The sequence below is a fragment of the Gymnodraco acuticeps genome, unplaced genomic scaffold, assembly GCF_902827175.1.
Source record: "Gymnodraco acuticeps unplaced genomic scaffold, fGymAcu1.1, whole genome shotgun sequence".
In the NCBI taxonomy this organism is placed as follows: domain Eukaryota; kingdom Metazoa; phylum Chordata; class Actinopteri; order Perciformes; family Bathydraconidae; genus Gymnodraco; species Gymnodraco acuticeps.
The window spans coordinates 2231952-2256904 of NW_022990391.1; the positions used below are offsets into that span (position 1 = coordinate 2231952).

Sequence of the window (24953 nt, forward strand, 5' to 3'; positions counted from 1 at the left end):
AGAGTCATAACTTGCTTTCGCCACTAGATGGAGATGGTTAAAAAACTGACGAGCAGGTAATGTGTATGACGGATGTATTTTGTAATACACACATTCCTTACATTTTAATTTACAATAAAGTATTCCGTTAGGCCTACTTAAAGGGCCGATGTCATGGCCATTTCTACTGATCATAATACGATTGTTGAGGTCTACTAAAATAGATTTATATTGTGCAATGTTCCAAACTCACATTGGTTTCTCAAACAGCATCTCTGTAAAGTATGTGTATTCACCGGTATTCACTCTCTGTCCTAAACAGCTTGTTGGAGCTCCTCCCCCCTCCCCCTCCCTGTGAGCCCAGTGTGCTCTGATTGGTCGGGACGTTGAAAGGCTCGTTGCTGCTGCGAGGAGCGGACAGGCTTCCGGGTTGGCGATACAGCGAGAACAAGCGAAGCGAATTGTACTCGTTACAGGGTGTACTTTGAGGGTTTTTTACTCTGCACACCGTTTACATGCATAAAAACCTTCATAACACACAAGGGGATGTGTAATAACCGGAAAAGCATGACATGGGACCTTTAAGATATTGAAGTAGGGTTCTTGTTGCAGAGTTTGTGAAGCAACATGAACCCAAGCTGTTGCCTGGCAACATAATTATGTTGATAGTTAATAAGGCTTATTACTGTATATTGCTTGATATTTGTAACACCAAACCAATGGGAAAAAAACAAAGCAACACAGAAAAGCTGGTCTTAACATGACCCAGTGATCTAGTTAGTAAAACATTATAATATTAATATTCACTTTATTTTAAAATGAAAATAAACCAGTAAAAAACATAGTTTCCGGTGTCCCGACGAGCTCCGTCTCTCGGTCCTGACGGATGGCAAAAAAGGCAGATATTATGCAATTAAACAAATAAATAAAAACAAGGGTAATTCCGACTTATTAGATAACGGTGCATGGTTTAGAAAAATAATAACATATTAGATTCCAGTATCCTGAGACCCGCCTGTGATCTGAACGATTGGTGTGTACACTGAAAACAGTGGACCTGAGCAAGTAGTTATGTGGACTGCAAATAGTATTCTTCCTTTAGAAAAACAGACATAGAATTCGGTTCTGGTGCGCTCCGGCAGGACAACTGAACTCAATTGAAATGCAAAAGCCCACAGCGGCGGTGTCACAATGCTTTAATCTGAATTCATAATATAATCAGAGTTATCTGTAGATGGCAAATAGAAACTACATTTATTAGTGCTGTCATCCTCTGCCCTGTCAGTGAGCAACCTAAAAGGGAAAATAAATGAATGCATGCCAGCTGTTCTGTGATTCTCCAGAACACAGATGGCCAGCCCTTGCAGTTGGATTTAAATGTTTATGTTTACATACAAATTGAAAGATTGTTTTACTTGTTTACATACATTTATTTATTTATTTCAATCATCCAGGTAGTATGGATGTTTTCCTGCCTTCCTGCCATAACTCCACAAACAAACGACACGTATTACAAACACCCTATGATTCACTAACAGGCACAGTGTACAAAACACCATCTACAAACTAATGCATTTGGTTTTGCAAGTAAACAACATATCTATCAAACAAACACATTGCATTTCTCTAATAAGTAATGTTTCAGAAACAAAATACAGCATAGACATTACAAGTACACAAAAACATTGTCTACGAGTACAAAAAAAAGCACGTGACTATTGACAGGAATATTCCATCGTGGTTGTGCTGAGGATTTTCTCACAAATGTGAGGTATTCTCCACGGAGCAGGGGGCGCTAGAAACACTGCTGTCATCAGACAGCACTTGCTCTGCTCCACCCCCCTCCGTTTAAATGGACTCAGTAGAGCCCCCTCCTGCTGCGGAGAATAATTCAGGACATTTGTATCATAACCACGGCGGAATATTCCTGCCAAAAGTCACGTGATTTTTTTTTTTACTCGTAGAAAATATTTTTGTGTACTTGAAAGATCTACGCTGTATTTATTTCTGAAACATTATTTATTATAGAAATGTAATGTGTTTGTTTGATAGATATGTTTTTTTACTTACGAAATGCATTAGTTTGTAGATGATGTTTTGTATTTGTAAACCACCCTGTGTTTGTTAGAGAATCATAGGGTGTTTGTAATACATGTCGTTTGTTTGTGGAGTTATGCAGGAATTTATCTCCATACTTTTTGTTTAAATGCAACAGATAATGTTCTAAAAAGGACATTAAGATGATTTGCCTAAATTATAAATAAATAATAAACTGTTGGAATATAAATAATGATTGCATTTTTTCATTTTCTAGATTGTCTACTGTCTGGGGTCTATATTGGCAGCGAACTTAAAGCAAAAAAACATTAACACTGTATATTTAAGTATTTGTTTGAATATTCCAAGCGATAACAATCTCGATCCCAATAATCAACAGTGTTATCGCATATTGCAGTGGTACAAGATAAACAAGAAAAGTTTGTGCACGAGATGGAAGGCTGACAGGCAGGTAGGCCATCCAATTATCTGCTGCGGGCCGAGCGGCAGATAATTGGAGATTTGGATTAATGATGTGAAATATAATCAACTCTTAAAGGTCACCTATAATGCAAAATGTACTTTCTGATGTCTTTTATACATAAATATATGTCCCCATGTGTAAGGAGACTCACAAAGTGTACAATACAACCCTCTCTCTTTTCCTCCGTACCCACATCTCTAAAAACGGGGGTACAATACAGCTTATCCAGATTTGCTGCGGTCATGACAACATTACTAAAATGTGGGCTGGCTTTACGTTGAACTCCTGGCAACGTCCCGCCCAACCTATAGTCCCCTATCAGAAACGTTGCTGTATCAGAAACAATGTGCAACGTGTTTACAAGTAATATGGTCTGTGTTTACATTAGCAAGCATCGCTAACACTCAGAGCTAACGCTGTGCTGGAGAGAATATGTGTAAAGAAGCCGGAAATAAAAGGTACTGTCCTTGTAGTAAACCCGAGAGAGAGAATGCGTTTGTCACCTCCCGTTTGGACTACTGCAACGGTGTCCTGTTTGGGGTACCCAACAAAACCCTGGACAGGCTCCAGTACGTCCAAAACTGTGCTGCCAGGGTACTCACACACATCACTCCCACCCTCATTCACCTACACTGGCTGCCAGTCAAATCCTGCATATCTTATAAAATCCTCCTCCTGACTTACAAGTCCCTCCATGCCCATGCCCGCCAGTACCTATCGGACCTCCTCCGCCCACATGCCCCGACCCGGAACCTGCGGTCTTCTTACTCCGGCCTGCTTACCACCCCCCGCACCAACCTGCGAACCTTCGGAGACAGAGCTTTCAGTGTGGCAGACCCCACCCTCTGGGACGTGGGTCCTCAACATCCCCACGCTTGACGCCTTTAAAAGGGCCTTCAAGTCCCATCTGTTTGCCAAGGCCTTCGCTCCCTAATTTATTTTGTTGTTTGGTCTGTCCGACTGTTTGTCTGACTGTTTTTGTTTTTTTGTTTATGTTTGTTTTACTCCGGTTTTTTGCTGTAAAGCGAGCTTGGGTCCCCTGAAAGGCGCTATATAAATCTAAGTTATTATTATATTATTATTATAAGCTCCATTCTGTTTCAGAAATAATGCTTGATGTGGTTTGGAACATAATATGGCGTTTAATCACGGCAGCGTTTAGCTGAGTTTCTGCTGGTGGACAGCCTTCTCTTCTCACTGCTTGCATGCAGACAAAGGGGCGTGACCAGCAGCTGCTCCAAAGGGGCGTGGCCAGCAGCTGCTCCAAAGGGGCGTGACCAGCAGCAGCTCCAAAGGGGCGTGACCAGCAGCTGCTCCAAAGGGGCGTGACCAGCAGCAGCTCCAAAGGGGCGCGGTCAGCAGCAGCTCGGTAACATTTAAAGGGCCAGACCCAGAATCAGCACTTTAGTAACAGGGCTGAAATAGTAGAGTATAAGGCATGCTACAATGGGTGATCTGATTGGTATTTTGAGCAAAACACTTCAGAGAATTTTTTTAATAAATATGGCCCTATATATATATAGCACAATATTCAATTTAGATAGCTGCTGATTGAAAACAATTGGCCAACTTGTATTCACGTATTAAATCACACCTGATAATAATCTCAACACCCTTATCCTGTTGTCACTTTGCAGGAGGCTTCCATCAGCGTCTGGCTCCAGTTCAGTGACGACACTGCCTCCCTCCTCTCTTCCTTCTGGGACCTTCCCTTTTTCTTGCATCTCTCCTCATTGGCTGAGACTGTAGTTGTGGTGACACCCATTCCCAGCCAACGCATCTTTGCCAAGGGTGATGGAGGTGGGCCTTTACTGCGTGCAGAACTTTTGGTCTCTACCTGCACTGACCAACCAATCACCTCCAACTCTATCAGTGAAGGGGAAAGGGATTGGATGGACAGCGGAAGAGGGGGAACCAGGAGGCTGGCTGGAGGATCGGGTTGGATAAGAGTCAACCTAGACCACGGCTTCTTACTGCCTGATGGGGAAAGGGATGAGGAAGGCGATAAGTTCGGGCTTCACATTACAGACACGCTGGTTGAGTCGGACAGCGACATCTATGCAGCAAACTTTGATGGGGACGAAAGTGAAAATGTTAGCAGTGACTACTATAATGTGACTAAGATCAATGTTAAGAGACCTGATAAAAACTGGAATGATGTGGGGAACAGAGGAATGGTCAGTCAGAATAATCTGGAAAGAGCTGTGCTCATGCCAATCCTGGAGGAGGGTGTTGTGTACTTCACCCCTAGCCAGGAGGAAGAAGAAGAGGGAGAGGAAGGGCAGGGAGAGGGAGAGGAAGGGCAGGGAGGGGGAGAGGAAGGGCAGGGAGAGGGAGAGGAAGGGCAGGGAGAGGGAGAGGAAGGGCAGGGAGAGGGAGAGGAAGGGCAGGGAGGGGGAGAGGAAGGGCAGGGAGGGGGAGAGGAAGGGCAGGGAGGGGGAGAGCTGGAGCTGGGTGTGGGGGCTGTCCTCTCTCTGCTCTGTCTCTCTGCTGTCCTGTTCCTGGCTAACTGTCTGCCCTGCGCCCTGCAGGACAGAAGGAGCCCACTGATGGGGGAGAACACGGAAGCAGGACTAGAGCGAGCCACAGAGAAAGAAGAGGAAAAGGAGAGGGAAAAGATGGAAGTAGAGAAAAGCAAAAAAGATGAGAGAAATAAGACAGAAGGTGAATATAGGATAAAGCAACATGATATGAACAATAAAGATGATATTAAAGAAGTAGAGATCATTTGCTGATATACAGTATGTGCAGGTATTCACAAGGAACATGAAGCAAGCTGTTTTGTATCAGCGTGCTTTCACCTTGATCGTACAATCACTAAGAATGCATCAAATGTAAAATTCTGGGCCGATACTGATGTTTTTGTCATTGTTGTTTATTTAGTTATATTACTGTTAATTATCCCCTTTCTGTGTCAGGAATACAAAAATACACCTGCAGAACAACCACTGCATCACGCTCATACTCTCTAGACAGTTTGTGATCTCTCTGCTCTGCATTTATTTGTTATACCCACAGTGGAAAGCTGACATAACCTATTTTAGCCTTTGTTCAGGCTGTTGGCCAACTCATGGAAACCAGAACCTAGATCACACACATCTAAAACAAAACTACTGGATCATTTAGCATCCTACAAATCTGGGCCGGGTGGTATGTCCTTAATGTATGCAGTGTAAATAAAGCTGATTAAAGAGTCTGTGACGTCACCCATAGCTTCCTTCAGAGCAGATAAGCAGACGAGGGCAAAGAGGAGCCAAGGTAGGCCTGGCTGCCATCGAGTTTGAAGCTACCAAACTAGCTGAGGCTAACAAGCTAGGCTAACATGCTCAGCATCGCTGCCCTGCATTGCTAGCTTAGCCTGCGTATGTTGCTCCCATAGCATGTTGATTTAGGTAAGTAAATATTAAACTATACAGCAAAACTTCATATAATTGCTGATAAGAAAAGACTTCACGATCATAATGCCGTCATCGTTTTTTTGATTTTCAACTGCCGTACAGATGTAGCACCTAATTTCAGACTCCAGCTTACAGCTTCCTGCCTACGACCTGCCTAAGACCAGTATCGAGGAATGTTAAGCCCTCCCACTATTTACCAAGAGGGCGTTGCCAGATTTTCAATTTCAGGTTTTAACCAGGAGATGGCGCTTCATTCACAAATACAGAAAGACAAGTTCCATGGACTTGCAGTTGTGTTTTGAACAGCATTTGAACACATCAATATTTTAGATCAACTAAAGTATATCTAATCTTGTAATTCAATAATATATAGTCTTTATATATTAAATAATCATAATAATAATGTAAATGTTTACATTACACTTCTTTATTTGTTATGCTCATACTTTTACCTTTACAATCGTTTGCTTTAATATGCAGTATATTTTTTGCATATTTTTGTGTTTGCTTCCTCCTGCTCCCTTTCGGACACATACTCTATGATTTATTATTATTATTAATATGAACATATTATTAAGATAAGATGTTACTTTATTGATTGAACATTTTAGTTTAGAATGTGCTGTCCCACGGTAATTCAGAAGGCTCACAGGTCACATTCCGACCATTATTTAAAACAATAGGTGCTTTCACACCGTCTACAGTTTGATTTGTATAGAGGGAGCTCTGTGGCTGAATGGCCAGCGATTAGGTGTGGCGCATTTATCATAGGTGATCAGAGCTAACTGCCTGCCGTCAGATTTCATTTAAAAAACAGGTCTGATTTTAAGACTATTTCTGCGCTCATAAAGAATGATAAGAATAATAATAATGCGTATTGAACTGGTTTCATTCCTTAGTGAGTTTATTTAACACTAGAACCGCCAATCGGGTCAATTTGTGTGATGTGTGTGTGCAATGTAACTTTTTTTCAATAAAATATTAAAGTCTCCCAGTCCGTGACTTTTCCTGAAAGTGTGTTATGTAGCACCCTATGTTGTTAAAAATTGCATTCTAATAGCGGGATTTGACGGTGTTAGGTAGGCCTATACAAAAACCTCTGGCGGTTCTAGTGTTAAGGTAATTAGGTACAGTAGAAGCCCTTTTTTATCAGTAACGAATTTAGCAGTTGAACATAAAAGTCAACTAACTGAGGGTCACTTGCAATGACAGTGTTGTGTCTAACTGTATGCTTGTCACTCAGAGTAACCTACAGTTAATTTAGCTGCTGGAGAAGAAAGATCAGGGGGGGAGGGGGGGGAGAGAGCTGTGGTTGATGGGCCATTAGTTGTGTAAATACACAGCTGAGAGCTGCCGTTTCATTCAGACTGTTTAAAAAACGGTAACAACGGACTATTTTTCTTAGCGGATGCATGTCAATTTAAATCAATACATACAACTATTTTTTAAATCAATAAAAGCATTTTCTAAATCCATGAAAGCATTTCAATTAATATTGGGAGTCATGTTGTTACTTTGTTGAGAATGTGGCCATGTAATAAGCAGGATAATGTGCAGCGACTTGTTCCTTATGGGGAAAATAACACCCTTCATGCAGATCAAGATCCCTCCGCTACGCGTTGGGATCCTGATCTGCCGACGAGGCTCCATTACAATATAAATATTTTTTGTGAATTACTGAGTTTAGGCACGTTAATAACGTTTTAATGAAGTTGAATACAGTATATTAAAATGCAGTGTTGGGACTAACGCGTTACAAGTAACGCGTTACTGTAACGCCGTTATTTTTGGCGGTAACTTGTACTCTAACGCATTACTTTTTAAATTCAGTAACTCAGTTACCGTTACTACATGGTGCATTACTCCGTTACTGCGTTAGTTTTTTTAATATAGTCAACAGCCAGGCGAACAGAGATGAGAACTGTACTTAAGTACAGTACTTGAGTAAATGTACTTAGATACTTCCTGTGTCACATGCGGAGACGCGCTGTGGGCGTGTTTGTGTTGTTTACTAACAAGACTATCATGGCGGCGGCGGAGCTCAAGTCTAGTTTCTCCACCTGGAGATATTCTCACTATTTCACTTTTGTCAAGCACAAAGAAAAGAACGTTTTAGTTAAATGTAAGTTGTGTCTTGGCGGGTCAAAGATCCTATCTACTGCCCAAACCAGTCATTCAAATCTCTTAAAACATCTGCAAAAACAACATGCTGGGACGAAGCTAGTAGCTAAGACCACAGAGACTCAGCCGACGCCACTCCACCTCCACCTAAGCAACAGCGGCTGGATTTTAACCAAGGGACTGCTAGCCAGGGAAAAGTCGATAAAGCCATTGCACGGTATGTTGTAGAACACATGCAGGCTATTGCTACAGTGGAGTCACCCGCTTTCAGGGAGCTAGTTAGCATGATAGCATGTCCGGGCGGCACACGGCATATGGGACGGAAAACTTTTTCCAACTACCTGGAGAAAGAATATACAAAAATGGAAAGCCAGCTAATATCGATGCAATCCAGATTGCATATAATGCATGTCAAGTTGATCAACAGATTGTATTATTCTCCAATGCAATAACAGTACTGAAATGAAGGCTATAAGGGCATTAATGGGAGCCCTTTTTTCAAGTAACCAAAACGTTACTTTTCACAGTAACGCATTACTTTTGGGTTTAAGTAACTAGTAAAGTAACTGAGTTACTTTTGAAATGAAGTAACTAGTAATGGTAACTAGTTACTGGTTTTCAGTAACTAGCACAACACTGTTCATATGTGTCAGTGATGTCATGTCAATTCGGCGAACATAAACATAAATGATCGTGGTGAAGATGATGATTAAATTAGGATTAAAAATCGAGAGCCGGGCTGCATTTCCTCCCGTTCGTTTTTTTTCGACTAAACAACATTATTTTGTTAAATAACAACATGGTGATGTTTTGTAAATGATTACGTGTCTCTTATTTAGCACAGAGTATGATATCCGTGACATATGGATCTTAACAAAGTTCCGCTGTACATCCAGCGTACTGTATCTGACTTTATTTCACATGAGCTCCAGTGTGGAACCCCACTGCACCCCCTGGTGGATCAATGATCCAGTGCAGCTGGCTTCATAATAATTACATTTATTTATCACGGGGGAGGTCTCAAGTCAAGCTGGAGGTTTTCCCTTGAGCGAGGGCAGATCACGTACCAATCACGGCCCTCGCGTTTCAAACTGTCTGAAATGAAGTGCTACATCTGTAGGTTTAAACAATTGAATCAAGCAAGGGTGCATTTATATTTTTACATGACTTTAATGTATGTTTATTTGGTATTATTTCAATAGTTTTTAATATGATTGCATCAAAGACACACTAAACCTTGATTATGTTTCTGAAATCAAGTATTTAGTAATGTTTTTGGTAATGATCAACGATTCAAAAATACTTGTTGTCACTGATACAGATGATAACAGTCTGTTGGTTTATTGAGTGTGAAAATATTAAAAGCATATTTAACCTGTTAAGCCCGGAGCCTGTTTTTCTCGAACATTACATGCCCAGAACAAATGACTAAATCTTCCCTTCTAAAAGGGGTACATTCATAATCTTTTTTCTCAAAGCAATGATACACCTGTGAGTTGGCTGTAGAAATGTCAGAATCAATATAGATGTTTTTACTTTAAAGTAAATTCTGATTGAACATAGTAAAACAATTTAAATGATAGTTTCCGTCTAAAAAAGAAACATGACTTATAGTGAAAACCACCCTTGAATGATGGGATAGCAGCCAAAAACCTCTAGGAATCCAAACTATAACATATAATAAGTACCCTGTATCAAGATTGATGCAAAACATGTGCATTTTGACCTTTTTTAGTGAGATTTAGAAAATAAAACCCACCTCTGGAACCCATTAGCGTAGCTCGCTAGCACCAGAAGCTAACCACAATGATCTCTGGTACCGGTGCGCTCTCTCTCGCGCGCGCGCACGCACACAAAATGGCTCGTTCCACACACACACAGAGCCGAGCTTGAATGAAACACTGAGACCCAGACGTACTTGTACTGTAGCATATTATTTTCGAATCAATACTTTTTCAAATTATGATTTTTTATTTTTTTTGTCATAACAATTTGTCCTCCTTGTCTCTTGCCCTCCTGATAGGCAAGCATTGTGAACGAGCTATATTCTTAAAGCAATTAGTATGACGAGCAACCTGCTTGAAAAAGCTATGTTTAGCCTCAAATCTCATCGTCCACAGTGCAATTAGAGGTCCGAAGCAACGAATCATTTGCGGATAGTGCTCTAAATAGTGATGTTTTGGTATGAGCTTTACATGTGGAAAGAGTTCAAGATAGCGCTGTCTATGATCATAGATCTTGGCTTCAAGATAAGCAATGGTCTCATCTGTGTGAACAGGGGCCACAACCAGCTCAACTATGTCCTTAAGATCCAGAATCACCTGCCACGCTGGTTCATCTTCTGGTAGAATTGGCCGAACCACAAAGGGAAGCAATCTTAGCAAGGTCCAATTTTCATGTGCATTGCCACCTATTGTGTTTCTAGATGTGAAAGAGCGTGGTATGGCATGGGGGCGATTGGTTCTGTCCCCCCATTTGTACGTAAATGTCTGGATCAATGTGTTAAGGCCATCAAGAGTGAAGTATTTTTTGGAGATCAATAAACTAATGCAGCGTGCAAGTTCGACTGGAACAACACCCTCGAAGAGGTTATGCACAATGTCAGGAGGATAACCGGTGCTAACGTGAACATGGGAAAGGTGCTCTGTTAAAACACACTGTTTTTTATCCAATCCAATCCATTTTATTTATATAGCACATTTAAAAACAACAGAGTTGAACAAAGTGCTGTACATCAACAACTGTATAAAAACATAGCATAAATAAATACATAAAAACAGACAGGACATGAAACAAATGTAATACGAGACAATGAAACCAGATCAGAAGCCACCGACTGAAAAAACTCAATACAATACAAAAAAACAATACAAAACACTAGGAAGGTAAAAAATAGCTTAAATAGTTGCATTCTCCTGAGCAGACTGACATGAATATCATGGATGTCTCTTGTTCCAAGTTGGAAAGCACCTGACTTGACATTAATCTGAAATTCTGATTTAACTCCAGTACAAAACCTGCATACTGACCCAGCAGAAAAACTCTCAACAAATCCACCTATCCCTGGGGCTCCAAGATTGTCAGCTATTACACACTGGACAGAACCTTTAACAAGCTGACTATCAGTGTTGGGCAAGTTACTTTTAAGTTACTTGATTATATTTTGTAGTGTTCTGAATTTTCTAGAAGTATGTCTTTAGCATCTGAATAGAGCATCACAATGTGTCTACAATGTACCTCTGACCACACCCCAAACTAATGGCACACACATTTCAGGGTATTGTTTTGTTATGAATGCTTAGTAAACAGTTTTAAGAAGCCATGGTATTAAATCCAACAAACTGTGAATTTATTTTTAAAAAATGTAAGGAACGTCCGGTGGATGCAGAATCACCCCCCGGTGGCACCAGCAGTGAAACCTCGACCACTGAGGAGTCCTTCCACTTTGATGCTGAGCCCTGCACTCCCCTGGCAGAATCCACCATCTGCACCACACCGGCACCGCTCGGAGAGAGGCTAAGCACACTCAGCACTCGAAGGCCTCCGGTGAAGCGCAGGATGATGCAGGATTCGCAGGAGGAGTCCGCCGTTGAGGCGTCAAAAACATTGCTGGAGGAGATCAAAATAAGACTGGCACAGTTGGCCCCGAGTGGACTTGATGATGATATCGCGGCCCAATCCAAAGTGTTTGAGCACAGACTGCAGCTGTTGCCACCTCATCTGAGGCCTGTACTACGAAGCTGGTTCAACCTAACCTGGATATGTTTGAGTTAGCCGGTTGGCCTAATCCTAAACATACGCGCTCTCGCTAAGCGGTACTACGACGCGGGTTATCAAGTGGATCACTCAAGCCAGCCGTGTCCTATCTAGTTAGGTGCGCGTTCACATGAAAGGGGTGGTATCTGGAGCATTCGACCAATCACAAACATGAAGAAGCGCACTGACAGCGCAGCGTCATACTTCCTGAATGAAAAGTCAACTATAATATTAGACATATGAAGAAGTTAAACTTTAAACATCCATGACTTAAACACTTGATCCAGGATCAAAGCCACAGAGCTGCACCTGCAAGGTGAATACAGCTGGCAAAAGAAAAAGTGTTTGAATGCATACATTAACAGGTTTATGATATCACTGCCCCGTCTAAAACACGATCTGACTTTCATTACATTTGACTCGAGTGTTTCCTCAACTTAATGTGTTGCTTAAAATAATACTTCTGCATACAGTATGTGACACTGTGAGTGTTGCACGGCCAGATACGGCTCAGCTGACTCAGATAAGGAAATATATGATACATTATGAAGTGATATGCCGCGGACTGTACTTAATGTTACTCTGATCCGGTTACTTATGTTGTGGCAGATATTTAAGTAAGCTTTCTTAACGCTAATGTTATAATAGTCAGATTGCTCTGAAGATGGAGGTGATATTCTATTAATGTTCACGTTCACACAGTCGGTGATTTTTGCCGGCCGTCTTTCCTGCAACGGCAGCTTTTCTGTATTTCCTTTCTCCTGTAATATGACTTGATCGCTTTAAACTCCGCACACTGAGCTCTGATTGGTCAGCAGGCAGTGCTTTCACTGAGTTGAGCTCTTAGCCTGCAACCTAACTTGGTCCCGACCAGGTTAGCCGCAAAGCATAAATTACCATGGAGATCTAGCCTGCTAAAAAGAGAACCAGCTTCGTAGGACCGGAAAGCCCGAGTTTTCCCTGAAGTTAGCCGGCCTGGTGCGACGCTTCCTGAATGTGGTTCAAAATAGCTTCTTCGATTGCTTAGAGGAAAATGAAACCTCAAGTCATTTCACTTGCCCTGTATTGTTGTACATAAAGTTAACTCATTTTTAAAGATGTGGCTAATTTTTTCAGACAGTTGTGGCAATACAAATGTTGTATTGCATAGTATTTTTATTGTATTGTATTTTTATTGAATGTTTACTTTTTGTATTATTATTGTTTATTTGGATAATAAACCACTATTTACCGATACTGCAAATTGCAAAACTTACCTTCATACATTCATACCTCCATACATTCAATTTAGCAAGAAGTGGCCATTATTCAGATGGGTGTTTCTGCAGGATAGGCAATGCAAAACTTTATTTCGTACCTTCATACTACAGCCATTACATAACACAACATAGAATGATTTATTTCTGCTTCAGATAGCTGAAGTGGAGGAGCTGATTTAAATTACATTATATGAAATTCACCATGGGATCAATAACATTTTATCTTAACCTATAATAATACATGATAAAATATGTCTTGATTATATTTTGTTGTGTTCTGAATCTTCAAAGTTAACTGAAGTTATCAAATAAATGTAGCGCGGTATAAAGTACACTGAATGGGAGTGGAGCAGTAATATAAAGTTGCAGGATTAGTCTCAAGTACCTCAACATTGTCCTTAAGTACAGTGTCTAACTAAATGAGATACTGTCTACCGGTGTTCATTGTTCAAGATTGAAATGTGCAAGCCGGGTTTCTGCCCCTCTATTCACATGTAGCCTTTCATACGTGATGGTTTCTTCATTCTCGAACTGTTGTGGAGAAGAAAAAAAGCATTTAAATACCGCATTTTAAAAAATCTGATGAACTCAGTGTGCATCTGGACCGGGTGACGACACTACCTATTGACGCAGCAACCACTGTAAGTTATATTCTTGTTTAATTAGACTTCTCTGTTTCATTTATTCTACTCTGTATAATTGTTCTGTAGTTATTGTAGCTAAAACGGCGCTTTTGAGAGATTTTAAATCTCAGATCTGCTCAAGCGAAACCTGTTAGGTCTCAGTAGGGGCACTCAAGCCTGCATTACAATATAGGCAGGGCCAGTCTACTGTCGCCCATCAGCTGTAGAGAGTTAACTAATTAGAGGGGCATGGCCCCACAGCTGTGAGAACTCAGCAATCAGGCGTCCATTTTAGGTAGCTCTTTCCTGGAAGCGTCAGACATTGGAGTCCTGCGGGAGTCAAAGACTGACAAAGACATTGGAGTCCTGTGGGAGTCACGAGGGAGGCAAAGAGGAGGCAAATCCTACTCTGATTGAGCTGGTGTCTTATTTATCTTTTCTTTAGTTTTCTAGCCCCTCATGCTATAATCATGTGTATTTTCTACATTCCTGTTCATGTGTCTTCTCCCAATTATCACTGGCCCCGTGTATCTCCTAATCGCTATAACCGGCCTGCTCTCATCTATCCCACATGCTCCACTGAGATCCAACATCTAGTTTCAGGTGGCCTGTGGAATTGCCAGTCAGCTGTTCCTAAGGCTGACTTCATCTCTGGCTATGCCTCCCTGCAGTCTCTGGATTTCCTTGCTCTCACTGAGACCTGGATTACTCCATCCAACACATCCACCCCAGCAGCTCTCTCCACTGCATATTCCTTCTCCCATACACCCAGACCAACTGGCAGAGGAGGTGGCACTGGTCTCCTGCTCTCTCCCAAATGGAGCTTTTCCCTCTTCAAGCTACCTAACTTCACTCCTTCCACCTTTGAATTCCATGCCGTCACAGTAACCCATCCTATACAATTAACCATTGTTGTTCTCTACCGTCCACCAGGCGCCTTGGGGGACTTCTTGGAGGAATTAGATAATCTCCTCTCACACATCCCTGAAACTGGTCCTCCCGCTGTACTTCTCGGAGACTTCAACCTCCAGACAGGGAAGATGGACGAACTAACATCTCTGTTAACCGCCTTTGCTTTCTCACTGTCTCCATCCCCACCAACTCATAAAGCTGGCAATGTCCTTGATCTCATATTCTCAAGGAACTGCGCTACTTCTAACCTCTCTGTAAATCCGCTCCACACATCCGATCACTTCTTCATTTCATTCTCTCTACCCCTTTCCAAACATAACAAACTAATCTCTTCTCATCTTGCACCTGTCCGCCGTAACCTTTGTTCCTTCTCCCCCTCTACCTTTGCCTCATCGGTGCTCTCAGCCCTCCTTTCCTCGGAATCGTTCCAACTCCTACCTCCAAACTCTGCTGCAGAAACTCTCCTCTCTACTCTCTCATCCACTCTGGACTCTCTCTGTCCTCTCACATCTCGGCAGGCTCGTCAGTCCCCTCCTGCTCCCTGGCTAAATGATGCACTGCGTGCTAATAGAACCGTCCTTAGGGCAGCAGAGCGGAAATGGTGGAAATCCAAACACTGTGACGACCTCCTAACCTATCAGGCTCTCCTCTCCTCTTTCTCTGCTTCGATCTCTCAGGCAAAAAGCACTTTCTTTCAAGATAAGATCCAATCTTCCTATTCCAATCCCAAAAAACTATTTTCCATCTTCTCCACCCTCTTGGACCCTCCAAAAGCCCCTCCCCCCTCCTCATTTCTGTCAAGCGACTTTGTTACCCACTTTGAAAAAAAGGTTGATGATATTCGCTCTTCTTTTTCTGACTCACCGCTGGGTCACCAGACCCTCCTTCCACCCACACACTAATCTCCTTTTCCCCTCTCTCTCCAAGTGAGGTTCTCACCCTCATTACCTCTGCCCGCCCTACCACCTGTCCTCTGGACCCCATCCCTTCAAACCTCCTTCAGACTATCGCTCCTGATATTCTACCGTTTCTCACCCATTTCATGAACACTTCTCTAACTTCTGGTCACTTTCCAAACAGTCTCAAGGAGGCAAGAGTAAACCCTCTCCTAAAGAAACCCACTCTCAACCCGTCAGATGTTATAAACTACAGGCCTGTCTCTCTCCTCCCGTTCCTGTCTAAATCACTTGAATGCGCTGTCTTTAAACAACTCTCCTGTTATCTGAATCAGAACAACCTTCTGGATCCGCACCAGTCTGGTTTCAAGGCAGGTCACTCCACAGAAACTGCTCTCATTGCTGTCACTGAGGAACTGCACACTGCCAAAACAGCATCCCTCTCCTCTGTCATCATCCTGTTGGACCTGTCTGCTGCATTCAACACGGTGAATCATCAGATCCTCCTTCGCACTCTCCAAAAACTTGGAGTTTCAGGCTCTGCACTTTCCCTCCTCACCTCATACCTCAAAGACCGTACCTACAGGGTGACTTGGAGAGGGTCTGAGTCCGACCCTTGTCAATTAACTACAGGGGTGCCTCAGGGCTCTGTTCTTGGTCCCCTCCTCTTCTCCCTGTACACAAACTCGCTCGGATCAGTCATTAGCCCGCATGGTTTTTCATACCACTGCTACGCTGACGACACCCAATTAATTCTGTCCTTTCCCCGCTCAGAGACCCAGGTCGTCGCACGCATCTCTGCTTGTCTAGCTGACATCTCTCAGTGGATGTCTGCTCATCACCTCAAGCTCAACCTTGACAAGACTGAGCTGCTTTTCCTTCCGGGAAAAGATTGTCCCACTCTTGACCTAACAATCAACATCGGCACCTCAGTTGTTTCCCCGACTCAGACTGCAAGGAATCTGGGTGTGACCCTAGATAACAACCTGTCCTTCACTGCAAACATCGCTGCTACAACCCGTTGCTGCAGATACACGCTTTACAACATCAGGAAGATACGTCCCCAGCTGACACAGAAAACGACGCAGGTTCTGGTCCAGGCTCTCGTCATCTCACGCCTATAGACTACTGCAACTCCCTCCTGGCTGGTCTACCTGCATGTGCCATCCGACCTCTGCAGCTCATCCAGAATGCAGCGGCTCGTCTGGTCTTCAACCTTCCTAAATGTTCCCACACCACTCCGCTCCTCCACTCCCTTCACTGGCTTCCGGTAACTGCTAGAATTCACTTCAAGACACTGGTACTTGCTTATCATGCTGCGAATGGATCTGGCCCTTCGTACATCCAGGACATGGTTCAACCGTACACCCCAGCGCGTGCACTACGCTCTGCATCAGCCAAACGACTCGCTGCACCCTCGCTGCGAGGGGGACCCAAGTTCCCATCAGCAAAAACACGTGGGTTTGCTATCCTGGCTCCAAGATGGTGGAATGAGCTCCCCATTGACATCAGGACAGCAGATAGCTTGCACATCTTCCGGCGCAAACTGAAAACTCATCTCTTTCGACTCCACTTCGAGCGATAGATTTATTAACAAAGCACTTATATACTAATAAAGGACTGGCTTATCTAAAGCCAGTTGAGTAGCACTTGAAACGTTTGGCTCTATGAAACCTGATGTACTTATATGATTCTGTTTTCTTCAAGGTTGTGTCTTCCTGGTCGAATGTACTTATTGTAAGTCGCTTTGGATAAAAGCGTCAGCTAAATGCAATGTAATGTAATAATGTAAAAGAACTATACAGTTGCAGGATTAGTCTCAAATACCTCAATATAATGATATTATGTCTGCACTTTATGTGCTCATTTCATCATTCATTCATGAATTTTATATTCTACTACAACTGAATCAAACCATAAACAAGGTGGCCTGTTGGGATTACTATATATATATATATAGGATATATCTGCATTATTTTATCCCACTTTATGCTTTGCTGCTTGTTTTACACTGATTTTATATCTTATTTCTTACTGATGTAAAGCACTTTGAACTGCAATCCCCTGTATGAAAGGTGCGATACAAATAAAGTAGTGCTGTCAAAATTATCGCGTTAACGGCGGTAATTAATTTTTTAAATTAATTGCGTTAAAATATTTAACGCATTTAACGCATGTGCAGAATGGCCTGCCCCATACGTGCCACCAGTGGCAGCGCCAGGGTATGGCTGGGGTAGGCTACACCCATACCAAGAAATGGCTTAGCCCCACCATGAAAAATGATGTTAAAGTAAGCAAAATAAAGTCTGCCAACTCGCGCGGAGTAAATTGCACAGACAGCAATTAGTAAGATTGATTTCAGGAGCCACGGTTTTGAAAACTTTTGTCACGTAGTGATGTCTTCTCAATAGAACATCTTTGATAACGGCGTGGTGTTGTTGCAGGAAGTCCCGACGGAGAATACTTTTGTTGTAGTACAGGGGTGCACATAACTGGTACGCAGGTTATGTGCGTAATCTCTCTGAAATGCGTACCGTCACTTGTGTCACAAAGCGCATTTGCGTACCGACGTACTTGTGAAGCTTTTCCAGAAGGCGGTTAGATCACCGGACGACAGAGTCGGTCTCCGTGTGCACAGACAGGGCTGCTGTTAACGTCGGTCTGTACAACGGAATTGTGCCAAAACTACGCCAACCGGCTGCGAAGGGAGACTCACCCCCCCTTCACTGGAGAACTGCGCTAAAACAGCTGATCACAACGTTCACACTCTGTGGTCACAAAGTACTCCACTAGCCCCCCCCCTCTGTCGACTTTCCTGAAGTACTCCCCCGTTGATAGAAATCAACACTGTAATGAATTAAGACCCCACGGTTTGATGATTGATAGGTGTGTGGGTTGTCTTTCATTTTGACACGCATAAAAACGTTATAATAAACATAGATACTGTATGTTAAATTGATATATCCGCCTTCTTTCATTTATCTTTCCATTCCCACAACAATATACATAAATAAATGGCATATTTTGGACATAGTTCGAATGGTGATTAATCATGATTAATTCATTTTTAAGCTGTGATTAATCTGATTAAAATTTGTAATCGTTTGACAGCCCTAAAATAAAGTTATTATTATTATTCAGATGGATGTTTCTGCCCCTCTGTTCATTCTCCCATTATCCTCCTCAATCTGCCTAGAAGTATTTTAATGTTGTAGCTGTTACTATAACCAATACTAATGCTAGGGCTGCAACTGACAGTTATGTAGGCACATTGTTTCTTATCGCTAACCCCTCTTATGGCTGATAGCTCCAGTGCCGCACGAAACATGTTTTCGATGGACGAGAGCGAAAATGGAACGCACACGCTATTTGTTGTTTGTTTATATCATGCAGTATGTTCTTCTTCTCTGTCTTCCGGTTGTTGCCTCTTGTGAATGACGAATACACACTACCGCTGCCTGCTGGTAAGGAGAGTTATTGCCACTCACGCACTGAAGTCTTTGCGGTGACTGTTCCCGTGCGACACATGGACAAGACGCAGGAGAACACAGCGACGCAACAGTCGGCGTCGGCTTCGGCGAGTCCTCTGGTGACTGCTTGGTGTGTCAGGGCCTTAACGCGTTAGTCCCAACACTGCTGACCATGCTGAGAAATAAAGACACTGTGCTGTTCTAATATGCTCAAGTCTTGCAAAAGAGGCTCCAACACTTTTCCATAGCCATAGGTCTTAACATCATCAGATTTGGATAGAACAGCTAGATAGATTGAGTTTAGTGTTGAATGGGACCCTGGTGGCAAATTACCCAAAACCCAATAGACACCACAGAGTTTGTGCGTCTTTCGAGATGTCCCAAGAGGATTACAAATCTCAAAATCATCAACATAAAGATTAACGGCTATTCTCAAACCATCACCAGACAGAAAAGGATTTTGTTTATGATACTCACCATCTCTTACGCTTCTGTACTCTTGGAGACAAGCCAATAGCTGGTATTGATGTTCAAGGAAAAAGTCATGTTAAAGGTGGGGTATGTCATTTTGGAGAAACCAGCTCGAGTGCGCTAGAATTTGAAAATACACAACCGGAGAAAATCTGCCACTTCCTTACAGAGCCCCTCCGCCAACACACACGAACGCGCACATGACCAATGAGGGCACAAGATAAGTTTGTGCACAGATGGAAGGCTGACAGGCAAGTAGGCCATCCAGTTACTTTAGCCGGGCCGGCTCAGATGATTGGTCGTGCTTTTTACAGTACTACGGCTTCCACAGATTAAATCGTTTTATGTATTTATTGTTAAAGCATTTAATGTATTCATTGCTCTTAAGCCCCAAGCCTGTTTTTCAGGTTTCAGGCTCGAAAATGACATGCCCAAAACAAAGGACTATAACTTAACTTCTAAGAGGGTTATATGAATAATTTATTTTATCAAAGCAAGGTCACATCTGTGAGTTGGATGTAGAAGTGTCAGAATCAATAAAGATGTTTCAGTGTCAGAGTAAATTCAGATGGAACATAGTCAAAAATGTGTAAATTCTTGTCTCCGCCCAAATAAAACCCATTACTTATAGTGAAAACCACCCTCGAATGATGGGTTAGTAGCCTAAAAGCTTTAGGAATCCAAAGTATAACATATAATAAGTACCCTGTATCAAGATTGAGGCAAAACAAGTGAGAATTTATCTTTTTAGAGAGATTTAGCAAAAAAAAGTCCAAGCGGACTAAGCTTTGGGCACATTTGGGTACATTTGGTTCCATTTAACCTTTTTCAGGTACCAGACTGTAAAGATCATTGTATAACATTTAATTATCACTATAGGTATTCATTCCATAACAAAAAACAAAATAATTATTGTAAAAAAAATAAAAGAATGAAGTGGGTGTGTGTGGTGTGTGTGGGTGAAGTGTGTGGGAAGTTCCCTCTTTGCATGAGATGCATGTTACTTGCACAATAAAAATTAGGAAATGTAGGAAACATTTGACTCCAACTGGAGCAGATGTATTTAAAAAAAATTAGCAACACACTATACAACAAGCATTTTTTGGGTAAAAAAAAAAGAAGTTATACAAACCCTGAATGTTACAGTATTACTCCAGTAAGTCATGCCATGCCCTGTAACAGTTATTTTTGGTAGTGAAGCACAGAGGGACCTGACACTTCCTGCAGTACACAGGTGTCTTCACCCTTCTGTTGCCAGCATCAGAGCACCTCCTGCAGTACCTCCTGACCTTGGTGGCATCTTCCCCATAATACTCGGGCATCCAGAAGCCATATCCTCATCGCCTTCCTCACTGTGAAAACAAATGTGGAAAAAACAAATAGATTAATTCTCTGGCTTGTACTTTCAAAAATGTAACTCAAATCAGAAATAATTTCTCTACAACAACAGCAGAACATCAATTTTGAGTGTGTGAAATAACATTATATCACTCAAAATGTATACCGTGTAAATTATGTGAGACGGGGTTCATATAATCTGTTCAATATTTAATAATATTCCGTCTGTCATATATATATATATATATATATATATATATATATATGCGTGTGTATATATATATATATAATATAAGTAATAATTGTAATAATTGTAAGTCGCTTTGGATAAAAGCGTCAGCTAAATGAAATGTAACACCGTGTTAAATTGTATATGCAACCCAGTCTCACGGCATTTCGTGTTCACCAACACGATTTTTAATCTATTGATTCGTGTTCACCAACACGATTTGCCCCTTTTTTTCGTGTTGCACAGCACGATTTTAAAAGCAATGTATTTCTACTGCCTGCAGCACGTCTTTTTCTCCGGTCGGGTCGAGGAAGACCGGAAGCTGTGTGGTTCATAAAAACATGTTCTTACTCAATATCAAGCCACAATTATTGCTTTGATTTGAAATCGTATAATTTCTGACTTTTGTTGCCGTCTGTGAGGAAAATAAATTGTATTTTTAAATATTTTTTTCCTTCTAATTCGATATTCTTTTCAAAATAACACACTGTTATTTACTCACCAATAACACACAATTATCCTTGCTTTTATTTATTGGTTTAATTCCATAATCTCGGGCTTTTTTGGCGTCCGTCAGGAACTGAATTTCAAAATAAAAATAACCGGAAACAGACGTAGGCCTATAAGGGACATTTCGAGCATCATTGCAATTGTCAACATTTCTGAGTTTAGGATGGCCGAAGACACTACACTACCCATAATCCCCAGCTATCGTTTAGGACTACAGTCCCCGTAAGGTTACGCAGAGCGTCAAACAGCTGTTTGAAATGGAACGAAACCACGCCAGACTATCCAAAACTGGAATCGAACGCCCCCCCAGAACTACACATGCTGGCTATTGTGTTTCGCAAAATGTTCTATGGGACGTCTCTACTGAACGTTTTCGTTTTTCCCACAATTAGAAGTTGCCAGTATTAAACACATTGGTGTTATCAAATGTAAAACATATAATTAATAAATGGGTGAAAATCGTTTGTGTCCATAATGTGCAGCATTAATATATACCCACATGACAGCTCATTGTTACTTTGTAATTCTACTCCACTACAATTCAGAGGTTAACCTGGTATTTTTACTCCACTGCATTTATTTGAGTTACTTTGCAGATTCTGATTAATTATGTGAAATATAAACAACTAGGGGTGTAACGGTTCACAGAAGTCACGGTTCGGTTCGTACCTCGGTTTGGAGGTCACGGTTCGGTATGGTTCGGTACAACAAGAAAAAGCAAAAAAAAGTCCCAAATGCATAATTCCAGGTTTGTTGTTATTTATTTTTGAACAGTAGTGCAAGTTTCAGTTTAAAAATAAAGAACTCTTTTTTGAATAATGAACTGTATTAAACAGTTAAAAACAAACCATACACAGTACACTCAGATGGCCATATTATCTATAATGGCTGATGTCAAACAAAAAGGTTTCATCAAGCTGTAAAGCTAAAAAGAATGTCTTGAAAATATGACATCATAAATAATAAGAAAGTGTTTCAAGAGCAAAAAGTCGTTGAAAAACATATGCCAAAAGCTTCCGTTATTTATTTTGGTCTCTCGGCTTTCACGTCTCTTGGCTTCTTAAAAACAGCGGGGATAAGCTGTTGAACTGCTGCTGTCTTTTGCCGGGCTCCGGTGATTGGCAAATCTGGGTGATGCCTTCTGATATGATTTAGCATGTTTGGCGTGTGTTACCATTAGCATACCGCACCGCTGTAGAACAACGGCGACACACCGTCCTCGTCCGATCCACCACTCGTACACTCCATCGTTATTGTAGTCCACAGGGAACCCGAAATGTTCCCACACAGCTGATGTAAAAGAAGCAGGTGGGTTCTAGCTCCTGTGTTATCTGAAATCGCCATACTAACTTTTCTTCTTCTTGTGTTTTGTTCGTTTTGTTGTTGTGTTTCTTCTTGTTCTTCATTTGTTGTTTAAGGGCGGCTGGCAAACAGCTTTTAGGCGCAATACCGCCCCCTGGATTATATATAGTGTAGTGGATACTGCCCTGAATGACACTTTTTTCCCACTCATAAAAAAAAGGCGTATTCGTCGTGTGACTGCGTGTGCCGAACCGTGACGTCCGAACCGTGACGGTACGGGACGAATACGGATACCGTTAAACCCCTATAAACAACCCTTAAATTAGACTTTAGTTACACCTGAGTAAAATTCAGGTAAGGTGATTGTCAAGTGCCAACAATCAGGAGAGATATTTGATAGTTGGTGCTTGAGAAGACTAAACATGTATCTGCAATTGACATGAATGGAAACGAGTAATAAAGTATATTCATTACTCGTTATTCTCTACTAATAGTTAATTAAAGACTGTATATTATGGCTATTTTGCACATCCCTTTCAAGATTTTCAAAGGTGTATTGACATATCATATACACAACTACGGTGTAGTTATGCAATGAATGAAACACTTGGGTCACAGGTTCCTCAACAGTGCATTACAAGACATCTATCAATATGTGTGTACCTCCACCATTAAACTGTCATATTCTGCACATTTCTTATTCTATCTACATACATAAGAGTATAATTCATATGTAAAATATCAGTTAAAATAAGTGCTTCAACATAGTTAACATTGCAGGAAAGCAATATATTAGACGTTAAGTACTTTGTCAGGCTTAATATTTATCTGTAGATAGATACCCCCAAAGTTTTTTTCTTATTTAAAAGAAGACCTGAATCTGTTATTTAATGTTTAAATAAAGGTTAATTAGTTTTTCTGTTTTGCACCTCCTCCTATTAATATCTTTGTACATTCTGCACTAAACTGTTTTATTGTAGAGATCACTTATAGTATCTTCTTGATTTTTTATATTCTATATTTATACTTTCCCCCTATGAAAGTATGTACTCTTAATATTTTTAACAAATAAAACACAATAATTCAATAACGTGCTGTAACCACTAGGCGGTGCACACAAGGTACACACAGCCATAATAACTTTGTATTATTAGTGTAGGACACTTTTGTTTTCTGAAAATGTGTAGTTTTATGCATGCTTTCACATAATTTTACAGCATATTGCTATACTATTTCAGACTCAGTATTTACATTCTTACATTCAAAGAAAATCAGTAATATCTTTAAAAACTACAGTCCTTTTATATCAGCTGTGCACCGTTATGGTTTAAATATAACCTATCTGTGAATTAGATCAAATGTAAAAGTCAGCCGAATTAGTGTTGATACTGCAAGGAGACGTATTGTGTGAAGAGAAATTGAAGATGTTGTTTAATTGTTGAATATATTTATGATCCACGTCAAGTATTCAGTTTCGGCGGCATTTTCTCAGTTTTCCCAAAGGTCTTCTCATCAGGGCTCTATAAATAAAGAACTACGGCAGATCTGTAATATACAATGCAGCCGAACCGTGTATTACAATGCCGTTATGTGATGACTTTCAAAGAGAAAAGCAAGAGCGCTCGGAATTAAGTATTATTTTATTATTTTAAAATGTTTTCCAGATTTCATATCATATAAACAACAAATCCCAGCATGCATTGCGGCTAAAACATCCAATAAGCGAGCTTAAAACCATAGCTGAGGATCTTGCGGTTATTTTTATTTTGAAATTCAGTTCCTGACGGACGCCAAAAAAGCCAGAGATTATGGAATTAAACCAATAAATAAAAGCAAGGATAATTGTGTGTTATTGGTGAGTAAATAACAGTGTGTTATTTTGAAAAGAATAACAAATTAGAAGGAAAAAAATATTTTAAAAATACAGATTTCAGTATCCTGAGGCTCTGAGCCCCATTTATTTTCCTCACAGACGGCAACAAAAGTCAGAAATTATACGATTTAAAATAAAAGCAATAACTGTGGCTTGATATTGAGTAAGAACATGTTTTTATGAACCACACAGCTTCCGGTCTTCCTCGACCCGACCGGAGAAAAAGACCTGCTGCAGGCAGTAGAAATACATTGCTTTTAAAATCGTGCTGTGCAACACGAAAAAAAGGGGCAAA

General features: G+C 41.1%; 1 protein-coding gene across 1 annotated transcript; it reads left to right on the top strand.

Annotated features, from left to right (window-relative positions):
• Positions 1-2932: 2932 nt before the first annotated feature.
• Positions 2933-17035, top strand: tmem132a (transmembrane protein 132A; the record flags this gene model as incomplete). Its single annotated transcript, XM_034224492.1, is given in 8 exon segments — positions 2933-3094; positions 3188-3352; positions 4138-4677; positions 5032-5164; positions 11408-11748; positions 14260-15427; positions 15430-16586; positions 16589-17035. Coding segments are annotated over 8 exon segments (4113 nt in total), but the record flags the coding sequence as incomplete, so codon positions are not given.
• Positions 17036-24953: the final 7918 nt, after the last annotated feature.